The sequence below is a fragment of the Lissotriton vulgaris genome, chromosome 4_1 (genome assembly GCF_964263255.1).
Source record: "Lissotriton vulgaris chromosome 4_1, aLisVul1.2, whole genome shotgun sequence".
NCBI lineage: Eukaryota > Metazoa > Chordata > Amphibia > Caudata > Salamandridae > Lissotriton > Lissotriton vulgaris.
Window position 1 is genome coordinate 568,121,714 of NC_141691.1, and position 20,390 is coordinate 568,142,103.

A 20,390-nucleotide genomic window follows, 5' to 3' on the forward strand; every position below is an offset into this window, starting at 1 on the left:
ATATCATACTTTTGCATTGAATGCTATCTGGTGTTGGGCTTGGATGCTTGCACTTTGTTGTTGTCTTGGAAGAAGTCTTTGTAGTCAGGAGATAGGTGACTGCTCCCTTGGACGATAGTGCGCATGGGCATCAACTCCATCCTTAGATTGTTTTTCGCCATGATGGGAAATGATGGAGTTGGTAGGAAACAGAAAAGATGTCCATGTGAATGTATCTAAGTAAGATTTATTTATTTATTTATTTATTTATTGGGCTTCTAAAGCACGACAGCTACCCAAAAAGGGTTTCCCGGTGCTAACCGATACTTAACCACATGAGTAGATCGAAAGACTCAGGGGAGAGGCAGAAGCGAGTTACTGGTTAAAAAGCCAGGTCTTAATGGCTTTGCGGAAGTGGATGTAGCGGGTTTCCAAGCGTAGGTGCTGAGAGAGGGAATTCCAGAGCTTGGGGCCTAGTAGGGAGAAAGATCTTCCCCCCCATCCTCGCTCGGCGCACTTTGGGCACACAGAAAAGGCCTTGAGATGAGTATCTCAGACAGCGAGCCGGCGAGTAGGTTTGCACGAGGGCTTGTAGGTAACACTGGAACAGATACAGGTGGGCGTATGATATTCTGCAGCTCTACATGCCAAGAACAGATGCATACTGGTAAGTAGCATTTTCCGTTCGAGGCATATGAGTTGCATAATTCATTCTTTTGCATAGACTATACAGCAGTGTCTCCCTTAGCTGTGGTCACCTGTATCTGTTGCAGTGGTTCTGAAAAGTGTCTTAAGAACTGCTTGGCCAACACAAGCCTGTTGCTTTGCCTGCACATCTACACAATAGTGTTTGGTGAAGGTGTGTGTAGTAGATCATGTAGCTGCTTTACTAATGTCTTGTACGGGAATGTTCCCTAAAAATGCCATGAATGCCCCTAGTTTACCCCCTTCGATGCGCCCGGACAATGGCCATCGCGAGCACTACCTCCGTACTGCTGTGCATGTCTGTTGGCCGACGCGGCCCAGCCCACTCAATAAAAGTGGCGATGCCACGGCCATGAAGCAGTTAAGTGATGAGTGTGCTCTAGGGGTAATTGTTAATATGCGTTTTGCCTTTTGGTAGCATATTTGAAAGCATTTAACTATCCAACTGGCAATTCCAGCTTTAGAGATGGGGTTTCCTTTATGTGGTGGAGAGAAGGATACAAACAGTTAGCTTGTCTTTCGAAAAGGTTTAGTCCTGTCAATGTAATAAGGTAGAGCTCTTTTTACGTCTAGTGTGTGAAGAGCTCTCTCTGCTACGGAATATGGGTTTTGAAAGAACACGGTTAACTCTACAGACTGATTAAGATGAAAAGCAGAGATTAGTTTGGGAAGGAATTTTGGATTCGTTTGAAGAACCACCTTGTTACGATGTATTTGTAAGAGCTCTTTTTACGTCTAGTGTGTGAAGAGCTCTCTCTGCTACAGAATATGGGCTTTGAAAGAACACTGTTAACTCTACAGACTGATTAAAGATGAAAAGCAGAAATTAGTTTGGGAAGGAATTTTGGATTAGTTTGAAGAACCACCTGGTTACGATGTATTTGTAAGAATGGTTCTTGTATGGTTAAAGCCTGGATCTCGCTTACTCTCCTGAGAAGGGGATTGCGACAAGGAAAGCTACTTTCCATGTAAGAAACTGTAGTTTGCCTTTGTGTAAAGGTTCAAACGGACCCATGAGCCTAGTAAGTTTGATGTTTCGATTCCACACTGGAGAGGGTGGCAGTGTGGGAGAAATTATCCTTTTAAGGCCTTCCATAAAGGCTTTGATAGCAGGTACTCTGAACAAGGACAAATGTTGTCTGTTTTGTAGGTAGGCAGCAAGGGCAGCCCGATGCAATCTTATGGATGAGTAAGCTAGATTACATCCTTGTTAATGCAGCAAATAGCAAATGATGTTCTGAATCGAAGCATCTAGCGGGTTAATTTTGTTGTGATTGCAGTAGATGACTAAACGTTTCCATTTGGCTGCATAGCATGCACTAGTAGTCAATCAATCAATCAGTGAAATTTATAAAGCGCACTACATACCCGTAGGGTCTCAAGGCGCTGGGGGTGGGGGGGGGGGGGGTGGGGGGGTGCCGCTACTGCTCGAACAGCCAGGTCTTCAGCTTCTTCCTGAAGGAGAGGTGGTCTTGGGTCAGGCGCAGGTCGGTCGGGAGGGAGTTCCAGGTCTTGGCGGCCAGGTAGGAGAAGGACCTTCCTCCTGTAGTCGCTCTTCGGATGCGGGGGACGGCGGCGAGGGCGTGGTTGGCTGATCGGAGGTGGCGTTTGGGAGCGTAGAAGTTGATTCGGCTGTTGAGGTAGCTCGGTCCTTGGTCGTGTAGGGCTTTGTGTGCGTGGGTGAGGAGGCGGAAGGTGATTCTTTTGTTGACGGGGAGCCAGTGAAGGTCTCTCAGATGTCCGGAGATGTGGCTGGTTCGTGGGATGTCGAGGATGAGTCTGGCTGAGGCGTTCTGGATCCGCTGGAGTCTCTTCTGGAGCTTGGCGGTGGTACCGGCGTAGAGGGCGTTGCCGTAGTCCAGTCGGCTAGTGACGAGGGCCTGGGTGACGGTCTTCCTGGTCTCGGTGAGGATCCACCAGAAGATCTTCTGTAGCATGCGTAGGATGTTGAAGCATGCCGAGGAAACGTTGTTGACTTGCCTGGTCATGGAGAGGGAGGAGTCCAGGATGAAGCCCAGGTTGCGTGCATGGTCTGTTGGTTTGGGTGCGGTGCCCAGGGCGGGAGGCCACCAGGAGTCGTCCCAGGCGGAGGGTGAGGAGCCCAGGATGAGGACCTCCGTCTTGTCCGAGTTCAGTTTCAGGCGGCTGGTCGTCATCCACTCGGCTACCTCTTTCATCCCTTCGTGCAGGTTGGCTCTGGCGGCGGCGGGGTCGTTGGTCAGGGAGAGGATCAGCTGGGTGTCGTCGGCGTAGGAGATTATGTTGAGGTTGTGTTGGCGTGCGATGGCCGCGAGGGGGCTCATGTAGACGTTGAAGAGGGTGGGGCTCAGAGAGGATCCTTGAGGGATGCCGCAGATGACTTCGGTGGCTTCTGACTTGTACGGTGGTAGGCGGACTCTCTGTGTTCTTCCGTCGAGGAAGGAGATGACCCATTCCAGCGCCTTGTACTGGATTCCGACGTTGCTGAGGCGCTGTACTAGGGTGCGGTGGCAGACCGTGTCGAATGCCGCGGAGAGGTCGAGGAGGATGAGGGCCGCTGTTTCTCCGTTGTCCATCAGGGTTCGGATGTCGTCGGTGGCGGCGATGAGGGCGGTCTCGGTGCTGTGATTGGCTCGGAAGCCGGACTGTGAGGGGTCGAGGGATCCATTCGACTCGAGGAAGGCGGCCATCTGCTTGTTGACGGTCTTCTCGATGACTTTGGCTGGAAACGGGAGGAGCGAGATGGGGCGGTAATTCTTGAGTTCGGTGGGGTCCGCTGTGGGTTTCTTGAGTAGAGCGCTGAGTTCGGCGTGCTTCCAGCTCTCAGGGAAGGTGGCGGTGTCGAAGGATGTGTTGATGATGTCTCGCAGGTGGGGTGCGATGACAGCGTCAGCCTTGTTGAAGACGTGGTGAGGGCAGGGGTCGGTCGGTGATCCGGAGTGGATGGAGTTCATCGTGCGGATGGTGTCTTCGGTGCTGATCGGGGTCCAGGCGTGGAGGGTGGTGGTGGGGGGTGGTTGTTCGGTCTTGGTGTGCGTTGGTTGGTTGTTGAAGCTGTTGTGTATGTCCGCGATCTTGTTGTGGAAGTATGAAGCGAGGGAGTTGCAGAGGTCTTGCGATGGGGTGATGTCGTTGTTTCCTGCGCTGGGGTTGGATAGCTCTTTCACGATGTTGAAGAGTTCCTTGCAGTTGTGTGCGTTGTTGTCCAGCCGGTCTTTGAATGCAGTTTTCTTGGCGGCGCGGATCAGCTGGTGGTGCTTCCGGGTGGCCAGCTTGAAGGTGGTCCTGTTGTCTGGTGTAGGTTCCCTTCTCCAGACTTTCTCGAGGGCTCGACAGTTCTTCTTGGAGCTCTTGAGTTCGTCGGTGAACCACGGGGCTTTCTTGCTGCCGGGTCTGCTGGGCGGGGTCCTCAGCGGGGCGAGTTCGTCCGCGCAGTTGCTGATCCACTTCGTGAGGTTGTCGGCGGCCTGGCTGGGGTTTGCTGAGCTGGCAGGAGGGTGCTGGCTCAGGGAGGTGGCGAGCTGGTCTGCTGTGATCTTGTTCCAGCTTCTGCGGGCGGCCTGTTGCTGGTGGTGGTGGGTCGTCGTTCTCTTGAAGGTGAAGTGGACGCAGCTGTGGTCCGTCCAGTGGAGTAGTAGTGCTTCTTTAATAATGTTCATACAGTCCAGTGGGGGGTTAAGGTAACCAAACTTTAGGACTTCAGGAGCCAGATCGCTAGATTCAATTGTGTTGGATTTGGGTGCCTTATCTCTCCATGGTTCTGTGTTAGCAGCGTTGGGGAGAGATGTCATTTTTGGTGTGGAACTACTAAGAGACTGTTGCCTGAGCTTGCATACCACTAGTGGAATGAGTGGAACTGGCAGAAAAGCGTACGCAAATCTGCCTGACCAGTTCATCCATATCGCATTGGCCTTGGACAACGAGTGTGCAAATCTGGCGATGAAGGTTGGGCATTTTGCGTTTGCATGTGTAGCGAACAGATCTATGTCTGGGTGGCACCACATGTGAATAAATGGTTGAAGAACTTGAGGATGAAGTTCCCATTCGTGGATCTGACTGAGCAGATCCACAATCTGATTGTGCGCTCCTTGAAGATGTTCTGCCAGAAGATATATATTTTGTGGAATGGCCCATCTCCAAATGCTTTATGCTAGCTGAGACAGCTGCAACAAGTGTGTTCCTTCTTGTTTTGTATGTAATATATTGCTGTCATATTGTCTATGTGGACTAGGACAGTGTTGTGAGAAGATGAGCTTGGAACAATTTTAATGCTAGAAATATTGCTAGTAATTCTAGGGGATTGATGTGGAGCAGTATTTGTTGAGGGATCCACTTGCCTTGAATTGTATGGTTTAAAAGATGGGTGTGAGAAAGTGCCCTCTTTCTTGCATGATATGCTCCCACTTTTTGCTGAATTGCTGATGTACTTTGACTGAGTGTGCCCTGGGCACCTTTGAATCAGGTATCCTGTAGTGTAGTTCCTATATTCCCAATAAGCTCAGCGCATTGGAATATTATATCCTATAGATTTGACGTAGGACTTAGGTCAGTAGGTCTCTATCGAATATACTAAACTTAATTGTGAGTGCCAGCTAGCTCAGAGGTCACTAGAAACTTTCTCGAATTCACAAGAAGAGATTAGTTCCTGACAATCACAAACATGACAACTTTGTTTCCCTAGGACTGGAATAACCATCTTCAGAGTCGTGGAAACAATAGATAAGTATTTCACTCAATCAATCGTGCATGCTTCGTTCCTACAGAGTTGCAGAGAAATAGTGAGACGGGCGTTTTCAATAAAAGGTTTATTGAACAGTCTTCTTTCTCATGCAAGAGAAGTGAACTGCTACAATTGTTAGACAGAATGTAAAATATAATGCTTACAGCGAGAATAGTATTATAAAATAATACTGTAAGAGCATTGTATGGTTTCCAAGCCATATAAAAATACATACATAAATAACAGGCTAAAATACTCTAATGGTGCTTCTGAAATACGCCTACCCCAATGTACCTAACCAAAGTCTAGTACGAGGGAGGAAGTAAGTATGGTCTTTAGCATAGGTTTAGTTTTGCCAAGAATCTACCATAGGTTTCTCTACGTTCTAATCAGCTCCATACCTTTGAATGAAGGAGGTCTCGATTTCCCAACACCCCGCAAGGGGAGTCAGAAACACTGGAGCTGGATTTCTCAGCAGAGGAGGGCAGCTTCCTGATCAGTACGTCAGCTGGAGAGTCGGCTTCCTTTGACACTTGCTGTAGCGAGCTGCGTCGGGCAAGTAGGTCATCGAACTGCTCCGAACCACCGTGTTTTGCCATAGCAAGTGAAGGTATATTTAAACCTTGAAGGTGTTTAGGAATGCCATGTTTGACATAAAGTCGGGGACATGAACGTCATGAATGAACACCTAGTGAATAGTTGTTTATTGTAAAACGAACTGAGTTCTTGGAGAAATCAATATTCAAGCAAGGGGAAATCCCTAACGGCTCAAGCTGGTTTTCCAAGAAATCGTTGTGATGTTTGATGAACGGATGCAAGTAGCCATGCCTCTGTTTGGGTAGCATGGGCTATACCTAAAAAAGGGCTTGATATCTATGCCTATATATGGGCAACGTGAATTGTACCTATATAAGGGTTATCGGGAAAATCGATTCGGAATCTAAAACGCCATACAACATCCACTCCACTTTCTTATGTACGAAATTACTAAGTTCTACACACGTTAAACATATCTAAACATGATGTGTTAAGACCCACCCAAAACACATAAAAATGCATTGGTACTGGTTGTACATGAATAGAGCATTTGTGCTGTACGCATTAAAGCAATGTTTCATTCAAAGCATATAGTTGACATTTGTAAATGCTGTCTGAATGAATCATGAAAATACATTTATGAAATGGCTCGTAAATACAGAAGAAAAAGGTGTCGAAACCATTTCATGTCATAACACATAACTGTTGGTACGAGGACAAGGTCAAATATTGTCTCTGGAAGTTTTTCAAAGAATTTTAGTTCTCTATGAAGAGTTCTACTTTAAGCAGATTACTTTGTGCCAAAAACAAAAGTACTAATTTGAAAAAATAATCATAGAAAAAAAGAGTTCCTAAGTAAGAACTTGGTTTTGAAAAAAGGAAGGTCAAATTCAGAGTCTCTCAGAACACTGTGTGCCAGATCAAAAGTCAGTGTTATTGTTTGGAGAAAACATAACATTTTCAAAGTCTGTAAAGAATTTGTCTACATTTGTAGGTGAAAGTTGGATTACCTCGTTAAGAAGATCAACCACACATAGATTTGAAGCTTCGAAGTCAGCAATGTTCGAATTGGAAGGTACCTGTGTGCCTGTTTCCTCTTATACCTCAGCAGTAGCATTTTGCGTCTGAGATCTCAATGAATGCCATCATAGGAATTGGTAGCCGCTGGGGATAACACAGTGCATGGGCCAATACTGGTTCAAGCAAAGTATCAACATTCATGGGCATGACTGATGGGAGTTTCAGACAGGTGTCTAGCACGCATTCTTCTCCGCATAGCAGGCAGCGTAGAACAGGTCAGATGCAATCTTGCCAAATTGGTCTCAATGATAGAAACCATGTGGTATTCAATTCTCTTAGACGAAGTAGTACCAAAATTTGAACGATGCGCTCACGACATCATCGCAAGTAGAGTTGTCTCCACAGTGAACTGGGTGTCGCTTGTGGATCGACTTGCCATACCGCAGCAATAGGAGCAAAAATAGTATCCCTACATCGAGTTCCAAAATGAGAGGCAATCTGCCAAACACAGAGTGCACAAAGTGTGGAAATATTCCTAGGACTGCTTCAAAAGGTGATAACAGCCCCAAAAAACTGTTTTAAATACATGTACAATACCACTCGAATCAGACATGTTTAGGATAAGAGTTAACATTTCGAGAAATGTATAGAAGAGGTGTGGCGCCGCGGCCAGGGCGCCTGACTCTGGAATCTGGGGATCACGGTTCGATCCCCGGCACCGGTGGCAGATTAGCCCAGCACCATGCGACTTTGGGCAATAGCTTGCTTAATCTTCCCGACGGCCCCCAGCGCCTAGAGACCCTAACGGGTGATTGTGCGCTTTACAAATGTGGGTTATTATAGGGCAAGTTGTAGTTAAGAAGGCATGTATCTCTGCAGAAGTCCTTGCGACTTGCAGCTCATAGGTCTTTTTGGCCAAGGTCAGTGGCACAGAATTTTGTAAAAGATTGGCTTTCATTCTGCCTAAAGTATCAATTCGTATAGAAGAGATGCTCAGTGAAGGCCATAAAGGCGACTCCCGGTCTGTCTTTGTTTTTGGAAACTATACTTGCATACAGCAAGTGACCCTGGCTGACAGTTACTAGATAGGTAAACCTGGAAACATGCTACAGAAGCTGTGATCGTTCAACATGAGGTGATTTCCATTAGAAAGCTGTCCAAAAATTGGATCAATCACCGCAGCTGGTGAACCTTGCAGGTGGCAGGATAAGTGGTTAGAGGAACCATCGCAGGCCCTGTGTAAATTAATATCCTGACAAAGGAGAGAACATCCAGCCTAGTAGCATGATAGAACATAATTGCGACTGACCATGTTGCAACATGACCAAGTCCTGTTCCATGATGTCTATGGCAGAGGATACTATGATCTCCAAAGAATATATCCTGGACGACAGAGTCGTACCCAATTGTCAACTACAGAGAGTTTTCTCTAAATTAATACAATCAATTTCTCATATTCTTTCTGCAGTCTCTGCTTGCGCAATCCCCATGCTTCATTATAAGAAGCGTAGATACCGGCATATATAAAACGTTTATGGTGCGGTGTTCTTGGTCCTAGGAAGAATTCCCTAAGATCAGCGCCATCTTTAAGTAATGATAAGTGTTGTTTTACATACTTGAGATCTATGTAACCATTCAAGGCATAGTTTCCCTACACTGTATGTTGTTACTATTCCTGGATGCTGTCTCTGAACATATCTTGGATCTGGCCTAGTGAATGTGAACCCCCGTGTTTTATTCAGGAATCTGTCTTGACAGGTGTTTGTGTCTGAGGGCCAGATTAACCATTTTTTCCAATCTGGATATGTTCTTTTGGGATGCAAAATAGTATGTACGTCGACTTCCCCCTCTGAAGTGTTATCACTAACACGTGCATGTGTAGGTGTGGACAGATTGTTTAGGTCTTTTATCTTGGCTAACCCAAGACAAGATGTCTGTTGGACAGTGTCATTCAAAAACATAATTTGCTATCGGATGATGCAAGCTCTAAATAAAGCTTCTATCCCTTGCACTTGCCAATCTTTTGTGCCCCGGACAGTTTTTGTCTCAATGTGGTCTTCCCAAAAGTCGAAACCTAGTTAAGACAACTGAGCATAGAAGGCTGCAGAATAAATTTGCTTGGTATTTGTCAACATACTTTTCGTTCCTGTCTTATCAACATTTCTAAAGTAAAATGATTCTGGATTGGAAGTATTAAAACCTGAAAAGTATGGAAGTCTCCCAAAAATGTGTTTGAGCTACCCTTTGGAGGCATCGGACAATGTTCCCATTCGTTATACACATTTGTTCATAATCTGATGAACCTTTTAAGTATTTATGATTTGTAAATACAGCAGACATTTCTAAGTCTGACATCATATTATTAACAGTCTCGAAGGACCAATCATCAGAAAAGGTACTAGATGAAACAAAGTCATTCAAGGAAATCTTGAACTTGTGTGGAATCTTGAAAAGCTCAGCAGGGACAAAAATGTCATAATCAGTTCTGTCCCAATATATACCACCAGGTATAGGAACGGCTGTGATGTTCACTGATGACAAGTCTCTTTGTTCACAATGAGATGCTTTGTGTGGCTTGAGGAGTAAGTTAATGTGCTTACTTGCTGTGTCCTTTTTAACAAATCATCCATTTATCAGCATTCACATTATTACCAGTGTCAACCAAAGTAGAAGAAAAAGCACACCCAACACAATCCAAAGTTCAATCCAAGGTGAAACCAGATAAGTCTTTTCCAGGTGATGAAAAATTTCTGTTGCTTGTTCTTTTCAAAGTTTATTGGCGTTGTTTCAAGTTCGCTGGGAACCTTAGAAAACGTATGAAAGTTAATGAAATAGCCAGAGGCAGTTCTGTCAACTGTAGGGATTGCATCAGGATTCGTTGAAATCGCTGGAACCACTTGATCACGTGTTACATTTGTGTAGTCCGATGCTACTTCATTGTAGACAGGGGTTTCTTGACAAACTGTTATTTAGGTTTCAAGAGGTACAAGTTCCATAGCTTTGTGGCTTAGTCCTTCATTTCATACTGCAGATTCTTCAAAGGTGATGAGTCTCTCAGTTTGAACCTCTTGGATGGTAGCTAGATTAGGGTGTCTACGACATTGGCGGAGTCCACTTGGCCTACGCCGCCTGCTTATGATTGGCATGATGTGGTATGACCAGGTCGATGGACACAAACCTGTTCTCCTTTTTACCAGCAAGGGGCGGCAGTAATACTGTTCTTGATCCGTGGACTGCTAGGACAGGTACTGGTTGTCTGTAAGAAGGCCCAAATTCCTTCTTGTCCGCGTTCTTTTTCTCTGACTAGGTCACCAAGCTTGGGGATCCAGACAGGCCTTGCTGGGACGGTCGGTTTCTCTTCAGTGGGGGTTGGCTTCAGGAACACGTTACTTTGTTTAGTTCTTATTTAATTTTAGTCCTGTAAAACAGCCAAACGGGCTTTGATATCAAAGGGTTTTCTGTCTACCACTGAAGTCTTACAATCGAGGTCCGACGCTATCATTCTGGTCCCAAAAAGGACTGCATATGGAGTGATACCCCCTAGAGAACTTCTTGGCATATTGTTAAGACTATGTTGTACACTTATTAGATGATTGCCCCACCCGTCACCCGAGCCTAATACACGAGCTGTTATAGATTGCTTTATGTCCCGTTTTTTTCTCTCCACTACCGAATTTCCCTCAGGATGGAATGGACTAGAGTACTGTAATGCAAGGCCATATCCAAATGAATCTTGAACACGAATCCACTGCTACCACGATATATTTATAGTTACCATCCCTTTGTAAGGGACCGCAGTGGTCCAGGTAAACGCAAGCTAATGGGTTATCTGAAATTAACAGGGGCGTCTGCGCAGGACGTTTCACTGTAGAGATTTTCATCTTTTGGCACATTTCACATTCCAAAACAAAGTTTCTGGTCTGCTTCCTCATGCGTGGCCACCAGTATCTCTGTTTTCATAATGACACTGTGGCGGAAACACCTGCATGTGCAGAGGCGAATCCTTCATGTGCTGCTAAGATTAGTCCTAATCTATGTTCCATGTTTGGAATTACTCTATCCCCCACTCCAAGGTTTCGAGCAAATGGAACATTGTTAACATCAGTTATTTACAAGCATTTGAGTGAAAAGACTTTAGGTAATGTTTTACCACTGTCTTTGCTTGAAGCAGTGACAGCTTGCATTATTTCACAGTCTAATTTAGTTTTTGAACAAGTGTTTGCAGCTAAGGAAGCCGTTTGTACAGCTGCCTTCGTGGCTTCATCAGCCAATGAATTCCCTGCAACGTGAACACCTTCACGTTGATGACTCAGTGTATGTATCACGTGAGTGTTTTGTAGTTCCTGTCGTAACTGAACAACTTGTTCCCAAAGCATTTTATACTTGATCGTGCCACCTTTTGCATCTTTGTAACCGTTTTTAATCCAGTTCAGCAAGTATTCATTGTAAGATTGAACACAATAATACGAATCGCACACTATGAGTGTGGGGAATTCGCAGTCCGTATTTAAAAGTGCCATCTTGAGTGCTTGTAGTTCAGCTCACTGAGCTGTAGAATCTCCTAGAGATGGAGTTTAAGTGACCATTGTCTAAATTTGCCATCGCTCCAACGACCTTTAACGATCGCGTACGCCGCACTATATGCTTGTTTACCCCCCGTAGCGGGTTGAGCTGATCCATCACTATAAATTAGACATTCATACTGCTCTAGAGGCAGAATTTCAGTAGGCAGAGGACATTCTTGTTCGTATTGTAGAAATGCTTGTGTTTTCAAATAAGGGTCAAAAACGTATTCAACGTCTGTTGCAGCAATAAAATTAACCCATTGGATCCATCTCAGATTTAAAGCTTTAGCATTTGGAATGCTCGCTTTTGCCACTGCCTCTAAGGCAGGTACAGGAGTTACGACCATTATGCGTTTTCCCTGTGCCAGGGCTCTTTCTTTTGCTACTGCAGTCTGAACCTCTGTCAGAATTTTTTCTGTTGAAGTAAACTTCATTTCAGCTTGTGTGTACAAGTGCGATTTGTAAGCTATTGGTATTTTTTCACCTTGGTTAAAAGTTAAGTATGTGAATCCGCATTGTCCTGGAATTATTCGGATCACTAAGATGCAAACGTTTACACATGTTTGTAAATGTTTTGTTGCTAACATGTCTGTTTGCAATGAACACAAAATTTTGGTGTGTTTTTGTGTCCGATTAACTGTTTTAAAATCAGGTTTGATTAATTCTTAGAGAGGTTTAACCCTTTCTGTGCAGTTTACAATGTATGTTCTTCCGAAATTTAGGAAACCTAGAATCGACTAAGTTTTTCAGCGTTTTTGGAGGTTGGAGCAGCGCACAATTCTCCAGAAAGTTTGCGGCCTTCACTCGATAATTAATATCCTAAAAATAAGACGTTGAGATGGGCAATTCTAGGTTTTGTTTTATTGAATTTGGACCCTTCAGAGGCGAATCCCAATATAATTGTATTCACCCTATTCAAGTGCCTATCCAAATCATAGTCTGTTCGATAGATGTCATCGACATATGATAAAGCTTCATCATCATATGTTTGTAGTAACTCTGTTACCCTTTCTGAAAATAACCTCAGACTATTCTTGAATCCCTGAGGGAGACGACAGAAGTGACGCTGTAACCCCTTAATTGAGGAAGCGGTCAAATACCTACTTTCTGGTGCAATGTTTTGACAGAAGAAACCGTTAGAAATATCTAATGTGGTTTTATACTTTTTATGCACAATGACGATATGTATTGTCTGGTTTGGAAACGGGAAACAAAGGATTGTTCATGGACTAGGCGCATGTTTCAATCACCCCTTAGTATTCAAGTTGATCTAATATCTATCTCCCTGACATGTTTCTTAGCTTCTTGCTTAACTGGATACTGCCTTTCTGCAGTTAGATGATTTTTTTTATTGGATTTTATGGTGAGGAGAATCCTCATCCCATCCATCTCTCGCTAGAGCGGCAAAATTTAGCCATCAGATTAGATTGGCCCTAATGCTTTACCACAAGTAGGCACAATATAGAGGCATTGAGCTTCAGCAATAACCTAAGGCCATTGAGGAGCCAGCCCGATTGACCCACTGCAGAAGCAAAATCAAGTTTCAGGAGCTGATGGCAAAAAGGTTTTTTTTGTGTTGTGTTTTACTTTCTTGTTATTTATTCTATTTCTTACTGTCATGATTTTAAATAATTGAACAGTCAATAATAAACTAAATACATGTGGACAACTAACCCTGGTATCTGCAGTTTCAACTTGAATAAATTCATTCAAGTCCACTATCTCCAGATGATCCTTCAAGTTCTTGCGAGCAATGGTGACTTTTGCTGCGCTGTCCAACATTGTCTGCGCCCATTCCCCGTTCTGGAGTTGTGTCCTCAAGATCCTCGGCATGTCTGATTTTTAGACCTGCTACTTTCTTTTTGGTGAATTGAGGTTTCTTATTTTTCTGAATGTGTTGATCGTCTTTGGACTTCACGCGTTCTTCCTTGTGTTCTGACCGTCCTCTTCTTTCGGATTTCTGTGACGAAGTCTAAAAGGTACGAGAGGAACGTGTATCAGTATCTTGATATCTATCCGGTTTCTCACATTATTCCTATTCCTGCGGTTATACCTCCTTTCAGAGGGCTCCTTTTGAGGAGACCTACCTCTGGAATGACAACGCTTCTCTTTAGAAGTTTGTTTAGTGTTTTCCCACTATTTTTTATTAGGAGGAGTGTTTATAGTAAAGACATTTTCAGGACTTTCTGGCAGTGGGAGTTTAACTGGTTTCCCACCCAAGCTGTCTTTGCCTAATTATTCATAGGATTTTACACTTATTCTGGCCAGTTCTTGTGGTTGCTCTGTTACATCAAATTGCCATACCTTTTGGCGGATCGCCACGGATACGGCTTCACCTGTAATGTTAGCTAATATTATTGTTGAGACCTGTTTGAAATCTTTTAGTAATTTCATACCTAGATTAAAAGCAGGCTCTACCCCATATTCATTTTGAATCTGTTTCAGGACATCTGGTATTACCGCCATAGACGGAACGCTGTGTGTTTTAGTGTAGATTGCAGCAAAGACTGTACCCAAAGTGTCGCAGTCCTCCAGATGTGATACGATCCCCATTGGTAAACAGATTGTTAAAATTCTGTGTTTCTCACGAGGGGTAATATTAGGAAATACTACCTCGAATTGAGTAGGTTTTTGAGCTATCCAGAATGGTATTTGTTCCCGTTTTGCGGGTAATTTACCAATGCCCGAATGTAGAGTCTGTGGTGTAATTTTATTTGTGTTCCCCTGGTGAGGGGGCTGTTGTGGAATTATTATTGCCGGTTGGACTGTAAAAGTCCTCATGACATATTGAACCAATTGTCTATAGATTTTGATAAGCTCTTGGAGTTGACCTTGTAGTTCCACATCCGACATTTCATTAATTTCAGGATGTGGTGTATAGCTGGCTAATACCGCCCATGTTGCTCCTGGTCTACCTAGTGGACCAAGCCTGGTAATGTGATTTATATGTTTTAGGGCGCCTTTAAACCAGAGCGCATGCTCTTGGTAAGTTTGTGGAATTTCAATACCCTCGAAAGGAATGTATTCCACTGGTGGATCATCTTCTTTTTAGAAGTAAAGCACATTTGTTACTGGATTTGCTTCAGGAAAGAAAATCCATGAGTAGAATACCTCTGTCTGGTGATATTCATCTGCCTGTATCACAAAAAATACCCTACCACCTCTTGATGTTACGCCATTTTTTAAATAAGTTTTATAGTGATGGCTCTCCTTAAATTTGGAGGAATGATTATAGCATCATCGTAGGTTTCTTAGAAACCTGAAAAGTTAACAGCTGCATTGGCTGGATCAGCCGCAGCTCCACTGTCCGCCGGAAGTACTTTGTCGGCCATTTTGTTGCCTGAAAGTTTGCAAAGAAAGTTTCAAGGAAACAAAGATAAGGTGCACAATATTTTGGAACACTGTATCCTTCAACGTTGAACAAACCAAAAAGCTAATACATAGGATTTTTCGTCCTACTCCGCTATGGCGAATATTATCCTATTACCCAATCCAGACGTCTATTGGAGTTTTTACTGAAAAAGGGGTCTCTGAGAAAAGCACGACTGAGTTACTTTAGTATCTAGCGTTAAATTAGTGCCTTACTAAACGTTGGGCGCCATGCAGTGTAGATCCTATATTCCAATTAGACTCTGCGCATTGGAATAACATATCCCATAGATTTGACGTAGGACTTAGGTCAGTAGGTCTCTATCGAATATACTAAACTTAATTGTGAGTGCCAGCTAGCTCAGAGGTCACTAAAAACTTTCTCGAATTCACAAGAAGGGATTAGTTCCTGACAACCGCATAAGCAGGACAACTTTGTTTCCCTAGGACTGGAATAACTATCTTTAGAGTTGTGAAAACAATAGATAAGTATTTCACTCAGTCAATCGTGCATGCTTCGTTTCTACAGAGTTGCAGAGAAATAGTGAGACGGGCATTTGCAATAAAAGGTTTATTGAACAGTCTTCTTTCCCATGCAAGTGAGGTGAACTGCTACAATTGTTTGACAGAATGCAAAGTATAATGCGTACAGCGAGAATAGTATTATAAAATAATACTGTAAGAGCATTTTATGGTTTCTAAGCCATATAAAAAATACAAGAAAATAACATAAAGGGAGAGAGAGAGAGACGATGTGGATTCGTTCTTCCTGGCCAGGCTTATATAAACATAATGGAATCCACTGGTGGGTGTATGTGGTCCCTACAATGGTGGGGAACACACAGTGTTTTTTAAATACCCCTCACACATCAAAAGGACCCTTGGTGTCATGCTTCATCATTGGGGTCTTCGCACCCCTCTACGGGATGCGGCGTGCTACTACCTACGTCTACGGGGGAGTACTTGGTACACAGACTATGTGTGGTGTGTGTGAGGTTTTCAGTGGTAGTGAGTGGTGGGGTTTGTAGTGTTATTTAGTGAGGGTTAAAAATGCCTGGCTCGTGGGGTGTACTCAAAAAAATTTTTAATGGGCCCCCGGGCTGGTACTCGTACTTTGTGATCTTTGCCCTGCTTGAAGCTACCCAGGCTACCCGCTGCCCACCCGCTGCCCAAGTGTTCAGGTTGGTTATGACAGTGGCAAGGGTGTTATGACTGGTGTGCGAGTAGTGCACTAGGGAGAGGCATGACCAGAGTATGTGTTGTAGATCTGCGGCACTGGAGTGGCCTCTGGGGCATGTGAAGTTCACCGCAGGGACAATGTGATTTATCTTGCTTAGTATGAAATAGGCTCTGTGCAGTATTATAAATTGTATGTTCTTAAATCTACCCTTACGGGAGAACCCTGTGGGGACACTAGCGCTGTGTTACATTCTGAATTGTATATAGGGCGTGCAATGTAGTCTTCCCACATGGTTCCGAGGAGGGTCAAGGAGATCTCTCATTGCTCTCGGAGGGTCCTGTATAGCCATGTAACTCAGTGCCCGGTGCCCATGACATATAGGGATCGTATGACGGTGGGGGTTCTTCATCTAGCGTACGTCAGAAGAGGTGGCACGAGGCCAGCAGCTGGCCATGGAGAAGGAATTGACACGGCGGGATGCCATAACTTTGCATAAGTTGCTTGGATGTTAATAAGTAGCGTTCCTGATATGGAACACCGGCAATGTCTATGGCTTTATCGTGCCAGGAAGATAATTCCTCAGCTCATGGGAGGGTATGACTGGATAAGGCGTGTTAGTTTGAAGAACCGGGCTAAGCACTTTCGAGCTATCCATACATGCAGCGACCATAAGCATTGTAGTTTGACTGAGAGTAGCAGGAATTGCAGGAGAGTATCAGGGGGATAGGGCCTGGTCCCCATAGGTGGTTTCATATAGATTCCCAACTGAAAGCCAGTGGCTTACCCACTGGAGTTGGGCTGCGAGGCAGTACGATTCGAAAGAGGGGGCTCCAAAGCCGCCCCTTCCCACTGGTAGTTGTAATTTGCTAGGGCTATTCTATGCCATCTGTCATCCCAGATCAATTCCCTAAACATCGAATCCAACTCCCAGAGGAGGTGTCTGGTTGGATAAACCATCACTTTTCCAAAACAGTACAATAACCAAGGACAATCATTTTTGAGAGGGCTATTTTGCCCATAATGGCAAGGACTAGATATTTCCAGAATTTAACCTGGGACTTTAGGGCCGTGAGTTTCCGTCTCAAATTTACCTCAAACAGGTCGCACTGCAAATGGTACAGCCAATGCCAAAGTATCAAACTGTGTTTCATGTCCAGGGCAATATATCGCCGCTCAGCCTTTTCTCCTGAGGTGGTGCGTCTAGTTGCTTTGATGAATAAGCTAAATCTGTGTTAGCAGAACGACCAAAGCGGACTGTTGGCTTGTTTGAAAGCAGGGCATGGCATAAAATTATTCGTTTAGAAAGAGGAGACAGTGGATGCAGATTTATCAGTAGAAAAATTATACATTTTTTCTCCAGGCCTCCCGCTACCAATCTAGCCACAGTGTTTAAGTTTAATGAGACTTTTTGATTTGGGAGGCCTCTGAAAAACTTTATTTAGGCACAACGAGAGCAGGCTGTACACAACTTGAAGCCCCTGTCAGGCAACATGAGATTATCTTCTTTAGTGTGCGAAGTTGGTATGTGCCAGTTTGATCAATTGTATTTTGTGGTAATGAATATCCAAGCATTTTCGTTTTCAGATATTTTTTGTTTTCTGGAGTTTCAACTAAGTACTTTGTTAGGGAGAGGAGGGAGTAAGCACTGCAAGATTTCAATTAGATCTTTTCCATAAAGGTAAATTGATAGGTCTGATCCTTGAACACTATGCTGGTATGAGGCTACTGTATTAAACTATTCCTAGCATGGGACATTATGAAAATTCCAGTGCTATACAATAATATTATATAAGGGGCCATGTGGTGAATGATATCACAAAAACGCTTAAAAAGTAACCGGACATCAAACACCAGAATATTCTAGAATTACTATTGGTGGAGATTGTTAGGAGGATTGTATAAAACAGAAGGTAGTTTCTCTATACTGGATGACAACTTTAAATTTTAGCATTTGTGTTGAAGGGGTATACATTCTTAAGTCATACAAGTTTCCTTTGCCTAATTGAAGGTTTAATGTATCTATATATAGCTATTACACAGCTAAGAAACCAGTTCTTTAAGGTAGTTCATTCATAAAAAGAGTTTATGGCACACATAGGTAATATGCAGCAACTAAGAAGTGTGTCTTTAATCACGTAGGTACTTCAGAAAGTATTGTTTGAGCTAAAGTTGTAGTAGAATGGAATTTTAAAGGCTGAAGCATTGATCTCCATTCAAACTGCCACTTCAATGGCTAGTGGTTTCAGGATATTCTATTTAGGCATCTGGGTGGTTTGTAGCAGCAAAAGGCAATGGGGTCACCATAAATGTTTTCAGTGTATAATGTTGTTTTTGAATGTGGCTTAGAGTGTTTACAGTACAAAAGCTCTAGAGATGATGGTAGACCTTAAATATGTGTATGAGAAGTAAATGTGAATTCAAAAAGATTGAACAAAAATAGGACACAAGTCTGACAATGTGATCAAGTGATCTCGAGAAGTGGAAGGAAGTAGAAAGAACCAGAAAGAGGGAAATTTTACAAGATTACATTAAGAGCCAAGCTATCAGTGTCAAGAAAAAAAATAGAACCCGGAAATCGAACAGGTATGGGAGAAGTAATATCTTATTGTGGAAAAAAGCAACATACCAGGAAGAGATGGACATATCATGTGGTAGAGAATAAGAGCGCTGTATCAATTCAGAATACACAAACCAAAGACAGATGCAAAGCTAACCATTTGATGGGTCTCTCTAGGGTAGACCATATCTGTTAGCTAAGTACCAACTGTAGCATCAGCTGATCGAGAAACAAATCCGTGGCATGAGAGTGAATTAACTCTCATTACTCAGAACACATGTTTGCTATGTCAGTAAGTGCTATAGTATTAAGACAGTGTACAATACCTTGATGTAGGTGGGATCATGCGCAATACTCTGTTCAGCAGAACAAAGTGCTTCAGGCCATTTTTCAAGGTTGTAAAAAGCATTTGATCGGTTGCAGAACAGCACTGCCAAATCTTTACGGGAATCTCTAATAAAGGAAACAAAAATACAGATGTGTTTAAAACAAAAAAAAGCTCAAGTAAAATAAAGGATACACTGCATTACTACAAAAGGAAAACACAAGTAATCACAATACTGCCTTTTTGTTTAGGTGTAATGCTAGGAGACCACATTGTACTATTAAGAAATTCTCAAGACAAATATTAAATAATTGTGTCTTTGTAACCATGTGAATAACTAACTATCATAGTATTGTAAGACAGCAAAAAGCACAGTATTAGAAAGCAGAGTCCTGCATCGGTGCCATAACTAATATTTGTAGGTTGTCTAATAAACAATAGATACTGGGAAAATCATGACTATGGGTCTTTTCTAAAGGTAGATCTTTCAATGACCTGTCAGACATCTCAAAGATACAGTTAGTGAGGCTAAACATTTAAGTTTTCGGGCCGTGGTTGATTACTCGCTAGGTCGTCAGGAGGGCAGTCGCCAGGATGAATACGCTCCTGGCGTGAAGAATTCCCCCTGCCACGAGCCTAGGAGGCACTACCTCGGACAAACACGAATCCTTCATCTCTCACGTTTTGGAGGGGACGCACAAGGAAGTTCTTGTGCATCGGTTACACTCAAGTTTGTAATCCTTTAGTTTGTCCCGCCTCTGTTGGGAGCGACGCCTTAGCGTGCGTGACTCATATGGCGTGGACTTCTTTGGTCCTGACTAAAGCTGAGCTGAATATTGGCTCATTATAGCAGAAAAATGTCGACCTTTTGTGTGTTTTTTGTATAGGACTATCTGGTTTCAACAAACACAACCATTTGTATGTTCGCCTTTCAGTAATGCTTTTAATGAAGTCCGAGCTACCCCTTATTAAAAAAGTCTTTCTGGTTTGGGGAGTAGTCCGTACTCCTTTTAGTTCACTTTTTCTACCACTGTTGGAGACTATTTTTCCACACAAGGACCCAATGAAGACAACTGGCAACCGACTTACAGTTGGTGCCTGAGGGTTCTTTTCTTCGCACTGTGCATGGAAAACTTACCATACTGCTGGGTCTAGTAATTCTATCTCAGTGGTAATCATTGTATTACTTTACTGCTCCCTTTTTCTTTGTATTTCTGTTTATTTAGTCACTCTTCTGTTGATTTGGACTACACATTTAAGTTGCCAAGTTACAGTAGGCATAAAACTTAACACCAAATATTATATCACAGAGCTTTGCACCCCAATTAAGTGGGAACAAATTGGATGTACCACAGTGATACAGTTAACCTGCAACTTCACACAGGGTCAGTATTCTTCTAAACCAAGCTTCAGAAATATCTGCCTTTTCAGGTTTGTAAATATAACAATGCCCT

At 43.4% G+C, this 20,390-nt stretch overlaps 1 protein-coding gene across 3 annotated transcripts in view; it reads right to left on the reverse strand.

Moving 5' to 3' along the window:
• Positions 1–20,390, reverse strand: part of TRANK1 (tetratricopeptide repeat and ankyrin repeat containing 1) — a 1,005,982-nt gene that overhangs the window by 847,393 nt on the left and 138,199 nt on the right. For all 3 annotated transcript variants that reach the window (XM_086964756.1, XM_086964757.1, XM_086964755.1), the window contains one exon: positions 18,938–19,064. In XM_086964756.1, coding sequence (XP_086820882.1) covers positions 18,938–19,064 — 127 coding nt within the window. The remainder of the gene's footprint in view (positions 1–18,937; positions 19,065–20,390) is intronic.